This window comes from Kogia breviceps, chromosome 8 (genome assembly GCF_026419965.1).
Source record: "Kogia breviceps isolate mKogBre1 chromosome 8, mKogBre1 haplotype 1, whole genome shotgun sequence".
Classification (NCBI taxonomy): Eukaryota; Metazoa; Chordata; class Mammalia; order Artiodactyla; family Physeteridae; genus Kogia; species Kogia breviceps.
The window spans coordinates 6,036,012-6,048,793 of record NC_081317.1 but is presented as its reverse complement, the minus strand read 5'-3'; the positions used below and the strand labels follow the sequence as shown (position 1 = coordinate 6,048,793).

General features: G+C 42.1%; 1 protein-coding gene across 3 annotated transcripts in view; it reads left to right on the top strand.

Annotated features, from left to right (window-relative positions):
• GPR107 (G protein-coupled receptor 107) overlaps nucleotides 1–12,782 on the top strand; it is a 74,627-nt gene that overhangs the window by 14,914 nt on the left and 46,931 nt on the right. For all 3 annotated transcript variants that reach the window (XM_067040497.1, XM_067040496.1, XM_059072000.2), the window contains exons 2-7: nucleotides 3,620–3,742; nucleotides 4,441–4,491; nucleotides 4,743–4,822; nucleotides 5,704–5,846; nucleotides 7,641–7,678; nucleotides 9,265–9,321. In XM_067040497.1, the coding sequence (XP_066896598.1) occupies nucleotides 3,620–3,742; nucleotides 4,441–4,491; nucleotides 4,743–4,822; nucleotides 5,704–5,846; nucleotides 7,641–7,678; nucleotides 9,265–9,321 (492 nt within the window). The remainder of the gene's footprint in view (nucleotides 1–3,619; nucleotides 3,743–4,440; nucleotides 4,492–4,742; nucleotides 4,823–5,703; nucleotides 5,847–7,640; nucleotides 7,679–9,264; nucleotides 9,322–12,782) is intronic.

Below are 12,782 nucleotides of genomic sequence, written 5' to 3'. Positions count from 1 at the left end.
TTATTTATTTATTTATTTGGTTGTGCTGGGTCTTAGTTGTGGCTGGTGGGTTCCTTAGTTGTGGCATGGGAACTCTTAGTTGCAGCATGCTTGTGGGGTCTAGTTCCCTGACCAGGGTTTGAACCCGGGCCCCCTGCATTGGAAGTGCATAGTCTTAACCCCTGCACCACTAGGGAAGTCCCATGAAATTATTAGTTTTAATAGTTTCTTGGAGGAGTCTTCAGTGTTTTCTATACATAAGATCATGTCCTCTCTGAACAGAGACGATTTTACTTTTCCCTTTCCGATTTGGATACCTGTTATTTCTTTTTCTTGTCTGATTGCTCTGGTTAGAACTTCTAGTACTATGTTGAATAGTGAGAGTAGGCATCCTTGCCTTGTTCCTGATCTTAGGGGGAAAGTTTACATCTTTTCACTGTTGAGTATGATGTTAGCTGTGGACTTGTCATATTACAGCCTGTATCATGCTGCGGTACATTCCTTCCATACCTGATCTGTTGAGTGTCTTTATCATGAAAGGATGTTGTATTTGTCAAATGCCTTTTCTGCATTTACTGAGATAATCATAGGATTTTTTTCCTTCACTTTGTTAATGTAGTGTATCACATTCATTGATTTACATACGTTGAACCATCCTTGCATCCCAGGGATAACTTTTACTTGATCGTAGTGCATGAGCCTTTTAATGTGCTGTTGAATTTGGTTTGCTAGTATTTTGTTGAGGATTTTTGCATCTTTGTTCATCAGGGATATTGGCTTGTAATTTGCTTTTCTTGTAGCGTCCGTATAGGCTTGGTATCAGGATGATTCTGGCCTTGTAGAATAAGTTTGGAAGTGTTCCCTCCTCTTCAATTTTTTAGAAGAGTTTGAGGAACACTGGTGTTAATTTTTCCTTAACTGTTTGAATACTGATTCAGTCTCCTTATTCAGATTTTCTGTTTCTTCAGATTGAGTCTTGGTAGGTTATATGTTTCTAGGAATTTGTCCATTTCTTCTAGGTACTCCAACCTGCATTTAATATTATATTGTTATTACTTTCCAACATTAGGGGATAGTGGCGTGAAAATGGCTTTCATGTCAGATCTGTGTTGAAATCCCAGCTTTACTACTTAGAGTGTCCATAGTCTTGGGTAGCGTTTCATCTCTGAACTTGTGTCTTCATCCTTGTCATGGGGATACTGCTTTTAACCACACTGGGCTGAGTGAGGATTAGACATCATAGGAAAGCCCTTGCCGCCATAACCCAGTTCTTGGTAAGTGCTGAAAACAGGGAGTTGTGATGCTGCTGTGATTGTTTAAAATATTCTTCAAAAACATGTTTTTAATGGCATTGTATGATCAAGTGAAGTGCTATACAAAAGTGGAAAAAAAAACAGTAAAGGAAGATAGAGTTTGTATGGAAAAAAAATCACTGTTATAAGGTTGCAATTGAAACATTTTCCCCCCAAAACCTAGAAAATAGACATTGTGGTGCACTACGTGAATATAAAAATCGATTAACAGGCTTCCATTTTTGCTACACAGCATCTAAATGTGGGATAAATTAGAACAAGCATACTTTCAAAATGTAAACTTATTGAAGTATAATATACATGCTAAAAGAAAATACTCATTGTAAGCATACAACTCAATGAATTTCCACTGTGTAAGAATATTTGTGCAACCAGCAACAGTGTTACCAAGCATTTCCAGAAGCTCCTAAAGGCCGCATCCCCCAAGTGACTGGAAAGTCTCTCCCTCCCAAGAATAACCAACCACCATCCTGACCTCTATTGCCTTAGCATATTTCCCCCTACGTTTGAATTTGAATTTGTTGTACCTATGGGGAATATGGCTTGTTTTGCTTAGTGTTATGTCTGTGAGATCCATCCACCTTGTGTGGGGCAGGAATTTTTTCATTTTCCTTCATTGTCCCTCTGCAGCCCTTCTTATCTGTGGATTTTGCTGGAGTATTAAGCCGTAATATCCAAAGTGATCCATCATATGTAGCCGAATTAATTTCTGTCCTGTGAGTCTAGGATGGTAGTAGCCTTGTAACACCTTCGGGAGAGCTGAGAAGATGCCCACTCAGGTCACGTTCCGTGGAGGTTCATCTCTCGTAGAGCCCCAGGAAAGACTGGGAGCTTTAGCTTTTCTGGTTTTTGTGGTCTAGCAGCTCTCCAGTGTCTTCTAGCAGATGATGTCTGGAAGATAACAGTTAAGTTATCTTATCTGGCTTTTTTTTTTCTCCCTGGGAGTGCTGGTTTGCTGCAAGCTCCTCCATCCCAACCCACCTGGAAGTGGAAGTCTAGCAAATGCATAGCTGCTGGGCTCCTAGACAGAGGAGGGAAAGTCCCAGGGCCAGATAAAGGGGAGAGGGAGAGAAGGAGCTGAAACCCCAGTGGCAAAATAGCACAAGCCAGGGCTGCCCCAAGGCATAGAAATTTGGACCCAGAGCCTTGGATTTTGAGCAGCTGGTGGGGGGGAGCGGGAGCCAAAGCCCTGGACCCGGGCCAGGAGGGGCGCTGGGACTGTGTCCCTGTCCTCAGCTCACAATGGCAGTGAAACGTGTCTTAGCTATGGCAGGAATCAGTTTGATTTTTCTGCTGAAGATCTGATCCTTAGCCTCTCATCATAGGCGTTTGCTGTTTGCAATTAGACTGCCTCTGAAGTCCAGGAGTTCCAAGTCTAGAAATAAAACATTACCCCTCACACAAAGAAACAAATTGCTAGGAAAGTCAGCAGAGATGACCAAGAACAGAATTAGGGTTTCAGAGCTCCTCAGTGTGTTGTAAGATAGCTATATTTAAAATGAAAGAAACAACGGATAGAGTTTTAAAATATGAGCAAGAAACAAACACTGCCATTAATGACTATGCAGATTTGAGGAAGAACCAAATCCGAGTTTTAGAAAAGTACTTAGCATGATGCCTTGCATTTAGGAGCTACTTCATAACTGTGAACATTTGGGCAAATAATTCTCAATATAAAACTCATGACTTTACACAATATGAAGCGTCTTTGTGGAACCTCAACTTTAGAAGTGTTCACTAATTCCATTGTTCCGTTGGCCCTAAAATTTGTTGACTGAGTTGACATTGGAATCACCATTTCAAGTAATGTTCAGATATTCCTGTTGCCCTGCAGTGGGAGGAGCCGGTTACACTAAAACGCCTAAGGTTTATGTAAATGAGTGTATTCTTGGAGCAGCTTTGGCCTCTTCTCCCTCCCTCCATGCCCCCCTCCCCCGCCTCCATGTTTCGAGTGCCTACTGGATGCCAGGCCTTGTACTTGAAGGAAGCATGGGAGGATGACTAAAACACTGTTCCTCCTTTCCTGGAATCCACATTCCACAGGCCATCGAGTCTGCCCCCGGGACCCTTACAAATACGCTGGAATGAATCGAATCTGTTGTGTGTTTCCTTCTGCAAAATGGTTGCTGTATTATGAGTTTCTGATGAGTCTTCTTCAGCTTTTGGAGCAAGAAAAGGTCCCACAGTTGTCTATATTACTGAATATATAGAAACGTTGGTTAGGTAGCAGGGAACTAGATAACCATAGTTTTCCAAGCAAATGAATCGGTTAACTAATCAAGTTAACTTCTCCATGTTACTAATTCCACCCCTGCACATCCTTTTAGGATGATGTGAGGCATAAGGTTCATCTGAACACCTTTGGATTCTTCAAGAATGGGTACATGATGGTGAATGTCAGTAGCCTTTCAGTGAATGAGCCTGAAGGAGCCACAGACAAGGACGCAACTGTAAGTGCCTTTCCAGGAAATCTTTTCTGTTGCTTAGGTGAAAGCTTCACCCCATACTTAAATATGAAGTATCAGAATGTAGAGAAAATTAAACTTGTGAGCGGGCGCCAGATAGTTTTGTTTTGTTTTGTTTTTTAATAAATTTAATTTATTTAATTTATTTAATTTTTTATTTTTGGCAGTGTTGGGGCTTTGCTGCTGTGCGTGGGCTTTCTCTAGTTGTGGTGAGCAGGGGCTGCTCTTCGTTGCGGTGCACAGGCTTCTCATTGCAGTGGCTTCTCTTATTGCGGAGCACGGGCTCTAGGTGCACAGGCTTCAGTAGTTGTGGCACGTGGGCTCAGTAGTTGTGGCTCGTGGGCTCTAGAGCGCAGGCTCAGTAGTTGTGGCGCACGGGCTTAGTTGCTCCGCAGCATGTGGGATCTTCCCGGACCAGGGCTCGAACCCGTGTCCCCTGCATTGGCAGGCAGACTCGTAACCACTGCGCCACCAGGGAAGGCCCGCGTCAGATAGTTTTATTCTTAACAGTTAAGTTGTAATTCTTGAATAATTTTAATAACAACTGATCCTTCTTACAAAATGAATGCTAAGAAAACCAAGAGGTGGCCAAAAGAGTCACCTTTCTGCTCTTGGAGTAATGAAGGTAAGGGCGCCCGGGCATCGTGTGGCTATTTATTTCCATTGTTTTTACCTCCTCTTAGATTGGATTCAGCCTAGACCGCACAAAGAATGATGGATTTTCTTCTTATCTGGTGAGCATCAAATACATGACCCGATCACTCCCTTCACCTGAACCCAAGACACTGGGTGGAAACACCCTGCTTCCGTCAGTGCTGTTTTCTTGAGGTGGTAGCAGCTTTGACTTCCAAGCATCTCTGAGCACCCACAGTTGTGTTATTTGAACGGAGTCTGGGCCACTTATTTGCTTTGTTCCTGAAAACGTTTTGTTCTTACTCTATTGTGAATGAATAAGGTGGTGTGTAATTGGGTCTTCCTTTCTCAGGATGAAGATGTGAATTACTGTATTTTAAAGAAACAGTCTGCCTCTGTCACCCTTCTAATCCTAGACATCTCCAGAAGTGAGTAAGTAATTCTACTAATCCTTCCGTTCAATCCTAGAGTAAAGTTAGGGAGAATTTGGTAGTTAAGTTACCATTTATTATCTGCCACGTGCCAAATATTTTGCTGAGTGCTGGAGATTAAAAACAAGATGAGGAAGACAGAGGTCCAGTCCTGGAGGAGCTTCTAGATGGATGAGGGAGACAGAAGAGCAGTACAAACGATCACAGCAAACCAGAGAAGTAGTAGAGCAGAGAGACTGAGGATCGCAGAAGAGAAGGGAAGGCTTCAGAGAAGTGTTGGTGCAACCACCCTTCTCTTGAATAGACTTTACAGATGAAGAAGCAAGGGAAGAGCATTTTAGGCAAAGGGAACGTGATACACAAAGGCAGAGTGGTGTGAAATAGCATATGGTGTGTTCAGTGAAGTGAGTGCATTGTCCGCATCCAGCTGAGGGGAAGAGAGGAAGGCTCCTCCCCGTTCAGTGCTAGACATGCTCCCCTTGGCACGTGTGATGGTGCCAGCTGAGGCTGCGTGTCCACTCGGGCATGGAAACTCGCTGGTTCCTCCTCAGGCGGGATGGGGCAAACAGAATTGCGGTCTGGTAAGCAGGGAGAAGGGAGGAAATGCATATTAGGTGGGCTACTAACAGTGCTCTCTGCCCCTCGCATGCTCCCCAAGGCTTCACTTTAACATCTTACTGGGTTTTTCTTTACCTCTTGTTCCTTTTCCCTTGTACACCATTTCAACATTTCCAAAACGCAGATAATAGAATCTGCATCATAGGACATCATGGGACTGCATGAGATGATGGATTTAGAGCTGGAAACAACACCTAACTTATAACACTTACTGGCCATAAGCATTACTTTGAACTCTTTTTCTTCTGTCTTGTTTGAAAATAGAGTGCGAATAAGATCTCCACCAGAAGCTGGTACCCAGTTACCAAAGATCATCTTCAGCAAGGACGAGAAAGTCCTTGCTCAGAGCCAGGAGCCTGGTGTTAAGGCTGTTTCAGCAACAGGCAGCCAGACTCAGGATAAACAAGGTAAACTGTGAGGTAGAAACTAGCATTTTCTTTTTTTTTTTTTTTTTTTTTTTTTTTTTGCGGTACGCAGGCCTCTCACTGCCGTGGCCTCTCCCGTTGCGGAGCGCAGGCTCAGCGGCCATGGCTCACGGGCCCAGCCGCTCCGCGGCATGTGGGATCCTCCCGGACCGGGGCACGAACCCGTGTCCCTGCATCGGCAGGCGGACTCTCAACCACTGCGCCACCAGGGAAGCCCTGTAGACTCTTTTTTGTTCCTAAGTAAAAATAAATATGATCTTAGCGTTATTTTATTTTTGAGGTGATATAAAAATACGTAACAAAGAAAAATGTGGAAAAGATGGGAGAAGAAATGTCATTTCTCCTTAGTCTCTGTGTTAGAATTTGAGTAATTTATATTTCCTTCTAAACTTGTTTCCTAAGTCTAGAATATTTGATTTTTAAAACTCATACATGTTTATAATTTTATAAGCATCCCTGTTCACTCAACTTTAAGTTATTTCATGCTTATCAGATATCCCATTAAATGTATACTGTTTATTTGCTCAGCCTTTCCCCTTAAAGAGACATATTTCTACCTTGATGTTATTATATTAAAACATTGCTACATCAGACATTGTTATTTGTAGATATTATTTGTAGATTTTTTTTTTCATATGTAGAACTTCCTTTAGGATGGGTTCCCAGAATTGGAATTTCTGGTTCAAAGGATATGAATACTTTTGAGAATATTGATACATATTTTCATTCCTCTCCACATGAGTTGTGTGAATTTATACTCCTGTTGGGAAATATATAAGAATAGTGCTCACGTCACCATGTCCTAGACAATACTGGGTTTTTGGTTTTGTTTTGTTTTTTAAATTCTAAAGTGAAAGGCAAAAAGGTATTCTTGGTTTTGAAGTCACTCTTATTACTGAGGCTGCTCTTTTCCTCCATATGTTGATTAACCGATTTATGTCTATCACCTCTTTCATTAACTGTTAGATTTATCGAATAATTTATATGAGTGCTTTAAAGATAACTATTTATGGTATTATGTACGTGTCTTTTTCTCAGTTTGTCAAAATTCTAACCCAGATTAAAAGATGTGCAGAAACGTTACATTTGTGTGATGATGTAGTTTCACGTATGTGCACCGTCTCCTCCTTGTCCAGGTTCCTCAGGCTCACGTAACCGTCCCCTGGACAGAAAATCTTCTTTTCCTTCTTTTTATTCTGAAACTCTCTCCCTTCCTGCAGGGAGTTTGAGATGCTGTCTTCCTCACGAAGAGGGCCTTAAGTAAAAATAAGACACAGATGCCCTCTCTGTTCTTTGAAAGAAGTCGTTAGCAATTTCTATACTCCTTGCTGTGGAAATAAAAAGAGTATGCTTTATGCTAATATTATTTCTGTGTATATAAATAAATCTCATATATTATATATATATGTATTTTAAACAATGATCTGTTTTCAAATGTAATTACTTAGAAGATAAGGAAGTCATTCCACTTGGTATCTCTGGCAGTAACATGCACTAGGTTCTTTAGAGATGATTTCCCTCGTCTGTACTGAGTATTATCATTTATTAGATTGCATTTATAATAGAACAGGTTGCCATTTGCGGCTTCTGCGGCCTCTACAGCTCCGGAGTGTTTGGGGTTCTAAGCAGATGGCATTTCACAAGATGGCACGTGGCCTCACCGTTTTGATTGTTTGAATTATTTGATATTAGACGAGCTAGTCTCATAAAATGATACTGTAATATACATATGAGCTGTATCATGCAATAATGGCTCTTAAATGGTTCTGCTTCTAGACAGTGGAAAGTCTGAAAGAAGTACAGTGGATTCAAAGGTAAGAAATAACCTGACTTATGCGCTCAGCTTTCCAGGGTATATATGTATGTCTGTGTATATGTGTGTGTATAGGAATGTATATACATATGTATATATGTACACACAGAGGTGTGCACACATACATCTGCATGCCTGATCTACAGGGGGTTGTCTTCCGTTTGGGGAGATAACTTAGGCACTCGGAAACAATTTCAAAGACTGAGTGCTGAGCTATACAGCACTTACACGATAGAGGCTCAGATAGTGAGAGGAGAGGGAAGTGGGCTCTCGGAGGGAGGCGTCCCCAGGGCTTGAAGTTTGGTAGATTGTTTGGGGAAGAAGAGAAGGAAGGAGATGAAGACCATCACGAGCAAAGAGCGGCAGTGGAGATGAGCATGGCAGGTGCTGGGCACTGGCCTATTGGAAGTAAAAGGTGCCTGTTTGGGAGCAGAGAGAGGTGTCTTAGATAACAGAGGGCTGGAAAATTGAAGGTATCGATGTGCAGAAAACAGGAAGTCATCATGTGCTCTTGACAAGGATGGAATGTGATACAGAAGGTGTTAAGGGAAGGTCACAGTTCTGAAGGAATGTGCAGGGGTAGCCTTGGAGAGGGAGACAGTGAAATTAGAGGGACCAGGAAGAACGCTGTTGTGATAATACAGGTTTAGGGTGATGAGGATCTGAACTAGAGCAGAGCTTTGGAATCAGTCTGGGAGGTCATTTGGGGGTGGTGGGAGGGTAGGAGAAGAGGTAGATTTTTTTTTTTTTTTCTTTTCCCCAGAGGTTTAGGAAGTAGAAATAGCAGAAGCAAAAACGGGAAAGTTTTGGTTTGGGATATCTTGATTTTTCAGTGATGGGACATCCAAATGGCGGTATTTTATTTTGTTTTATCTTAACAGCTTTATTGAAGTATAATTGATATATAATAAACTGCACATATTTCAAGTGACAATTTGATAAGTTTTGGCTTGTGTGTACACCTGTGAAACCACCACCACAACAAGAGAGTGGACATGTCCATCACCCCCAAAGTTTCTCCTGTCCCTTTGTCACCTGCCTGTCCCTAAGTAACAACTGATCTGTAACTATAGATTAGTTTTACAGAAGCTGCTATAAATGAATTATGCAGTACCTACTCTTTGTTGTCTTCTTTCATTTAGCATAATTATTTTAGGTTCGCCCGTGTTGTTCCATGGATCAGTAGTTCCTTCTTTTTGTTACTTACCTTTAGTCCGTTGTACCTACCGGTGGCAACATGTAGATCATTTGAAGTCGGGGATGGAGCCCAGGTGCTGTGTCAGGATGTGACCTGGGTTGGCATCCGTTGTCTAGCTGAAGCTTTAAGACGAGAGAGGCGTTCAGCAGTGAATAGGGGGTATTGAAGAGATAAGAGGTAGATGAGAAAAGGAAGTGGGTAAAGAATTACCATTCTCTGTGAAAGGTGATTTCATACATCTTGAAAAAATGGTGAATTTCTTTTTCAGTGAGCTTTTGCAGAAAGCTTGGGTTTAAGAAAAGCATGTTTTGGAGTTTTAAAATTTTTATTTTTATTAGCATGCTTTTTCCACCAGTCTCATTCTAAAATAAGTTGTTAATGTCTTCCAGGCAACAGGAGAGAAATCCTTTTCTGTTCGTAATAATGATGGGGCAGTTTCATTTCAGGTATGTATTCTCTTTCAGTCAGGCTTCATAGAATTTATCTCTACCATGTAAAAGGGTGAATTTTTATAAAAATTTTGAATTAAGGAGTAGTAATTTAGGTATGCTATGTGTCAGTCACTTGAATACAGTAGCTTTCTCCATAACAAACCTACAAGGTGGGTATTGTTACCCACCACTTATCAAATCATAAATCTCTGAGAGAGAATAACTCAGAGTGTTATGTCCAGTGTGAGTGAGAAGGCCCGGATTCCAACCCAGTTCTCCCTGGCTGTCCCACACCTCTGCCTCTCCAATCCCATGCTGCCTCCCATTCAGAGTGTGTCAGAAACACAGACTTCTGTACCTGAAAGGACCATTGTGATCTTTTAGGGTGATGTTGTCATTTCAGAGATGAGTTCACCGAGCCTTAGAGACCTGAGTGACCTGCTCAGCTGTCACCGTTGTTAACTGCACACGGGTGTTTATGGCAGCATCACAGCCCATGTGTGGGCTCCAGGGGAGGACACTGGACTGGATCTCAGAGCCCATGTGCTAGCTGGTGACCTTGGACAGCTCACTCAACTTCTGAACCTCGCTCTTGAATCATCTGAAAATGGAAAATGAGGGCGCGTGTCTCATAGGGTTGTTACGAGTGTCATTCTTCAAAGATAAAAGTGCTTTGTAAAGCACTATCCAAATAATCTTTTATCATTAATTTGTAAGCATCACTGTCTCTCTTTTCTAACCGGTTTTCATTAATTGAGGTATACTTTGCTTAGAGGGAAATGTCCAGGTCTTATGTGTCTGGTTCAATCAATTCTGACAGCTGCATGCCCCCACATAACCCACTCTCAGGATTCTCTGTGTTTTTACCATCTCCGGAAGTCCCCCACCCCTGCATCTGCTATTCTGATTTCTTTCACCAGAGATTCTTTTGCCTATCTAACAGTTTTTATATGTTCGTTTAAGTTTAGTGACCGTCTGTATTAACAGCTAACTGAGAGCTTTTGGGGTTGCGTCCTCAACGGCTTCCCATCTGTCTCAGGGTGGAAGCCCAAGTCCTTCCACGTGGTCTACAAGCCTACATGGTCCAGCTGCTGCCAACTTTCTGACCTCAGCTTCTGTTTCCTCCCCACCCCCTGCTTATTACTCTCTTCCAGCTACACAGGCCACCTTGCTGCTCCTAGAAAAGATCAGGCTTTGGGCTCTGCTCTAGCTGTACCTGCTGGAGGAACATTGGTCCCTCAGAATCTGTGTGATCAATTTTTTCCTCCTTCAAGTCTTTGCTCAAATGTCACCTTTTCAACAAAGCTTCCTCCAACCGCCCTGTTTTAAATGCAGCACCCCCGGCCCCGGCCCTGGCTCTGTTTTTTCCCTTAGTGGTTCTTTCCAACATACGGTATACTTGTACTTATTTATTGTATTTGTTATCTGTCTCTCCCTTTAGAAGGTAGCCATAAGGGCCGGGGTTTCTGTCTGCTTTATCGCTGCTGTATATGAAATTCCTCGTCTTGGGCCTGGCCCATAACAGGCTGCCCGTCAGTCATTATGGAGATGAATGAGTGAGTCAGACATCGTGCTAAGTACTTAGATGTCATCGTGATCTCAGTTATCTTCCCAGCAGTCTGTGAATTAGGTACTGTTGTTATTCTCCGTTTGCAGATGAGGAAACTGAGGCTCAGAGAGGTTAAGTAACTTGCCCAAGGGGGAGGGTTCAAACCCAGGTTTCTCTGACTCCAAGGCCCATGGGTTTAATCACTTTGCTTTACTACCTTCTTAAGAAAATGCAAAAGGTACTTTTCTGTCTTCTTTCCCTCACTTTAAAATGTTTGTTAATAAAATAAGTATTTTGAATGTTTCTTTTTTAAGTCACAAAAGGAAAGCATTTATAGGATACACATTTGTCAGTTACCAGTGCTTTGTGTCCAGGTGATACCGAGGGGAAAGCAGCATTTGTGGTGACTCGGAACGTTGCTTCCGACAGCCAGTGCGCAGGGTTCTTGGGCTGCGTAAATCGGGCAGCGCCCAGAATGGACAGCGTGCGTTTTCTCTGGCTTCCCGTCTCCTTGGGAAGAAGGCAGTAGGTGGCTCCTTAGCGCTCTGCTGCCCAGTGTCCTCCCACTTCGGGACAGGACGGTCTTTCTGAGCTTTTCGGCTCCATCCACACAGTAGGTCTGATCGCTTATCTACCTGGAGCTGGAAAGGGACTGTCAGGCCTTACCCCAACCCTAAAAGTTTCACTTTTGCTTTATTTTGTTTTGTTTCTTTTTCCTTCAAGTGTCAGGTGTCTACTCTGATCCACCATGATGGTTCTATTGCTTTTTTAAAAAAATATTTTTTAGAAATTTCATGAGAGTCTTACTTTTGTAATTAAAATTACATGTTTAGAAAAGTTTTCTTTTTGTGGCTACCTTGGGTGGACAAGAATACGTGCTCGCACTTTACAGTGATGAGTTGGGGACATGGTTTAATGCTAATAATTTCAGCTTGAATAATTCTTTTTTTTTTGCGGTACGCGGGCCTCTCACTGCTGTGGCCTCTCCTGTTGCGGAGCACAGGCTCCAGACACGCAGGCTCAGCGGTCATGGCTCACGGGCCCAGCCGCTCCGCGGCACGTGGGATCTTCCCGGACCGGGGCACGAACCCGTGTCCCCTGCATCGGCAGGAGGACTCTCAACCGCTGCACCGCCAGGGAAGCCCTCAGCTTGAATAATTCTTGGTCTTTTCTTTTCGTCTTCTTGTCAGATGTCTCTTTTCCCCCCCATTCTTTTAAATTTTGAGGTATAGTACCTATAGAAGAGTATATGGTACTTATGTTGAGTACAAGTAATTATAAATAATCACCTTTGTAACCATCACTTGGGACAAGAGCTAGAACAGTGCCAACACCCCAGAACCCCCTTGTGGCCCTCATGCTCTTCTCAACTTTAGAGTAACCCCGATCGTGAAAGATATTATCATAACCATTTCCTCACTTTTCTTCATAGTTTACCACCTATATATGTAACTCTAAACAGTATATTTTAGGCTTTTAGTAAAATGTTCTCTGGAATTGATTAAGGTGTCACATTCTGGGATCTTTTTATATATATATACATTTTAAATTTTACATTAAACTTCATTTGAATACATGAAATAATGTTGAAAAACAAAGGAAAATGTCTAAATGTAGAAAATATAGCCTCTGTTACTGTTGTTCAAAATTATATGGGTAAATTTTGATGAGGGAATGCTGGTCCTTTACCTTTTCAAGTATCAGATGAACCTCCTTTCTTTCTCAGAAGTATTTTTTACCAAAGAGCAAAACAACAATATGTTGGCTTGAAAACTAGGAAACTGTATCTTAGGTTAGCTCTGCAGACTTCTGCAAAAACCCATCACTGATGGATAGATATGTGATAAAGCAAGTGTAGTAAACTGTTAATTGTAGAATCTACGTAGTGGGTACATAAGTATTCACTGTATAATTCTGTTAACCTTTC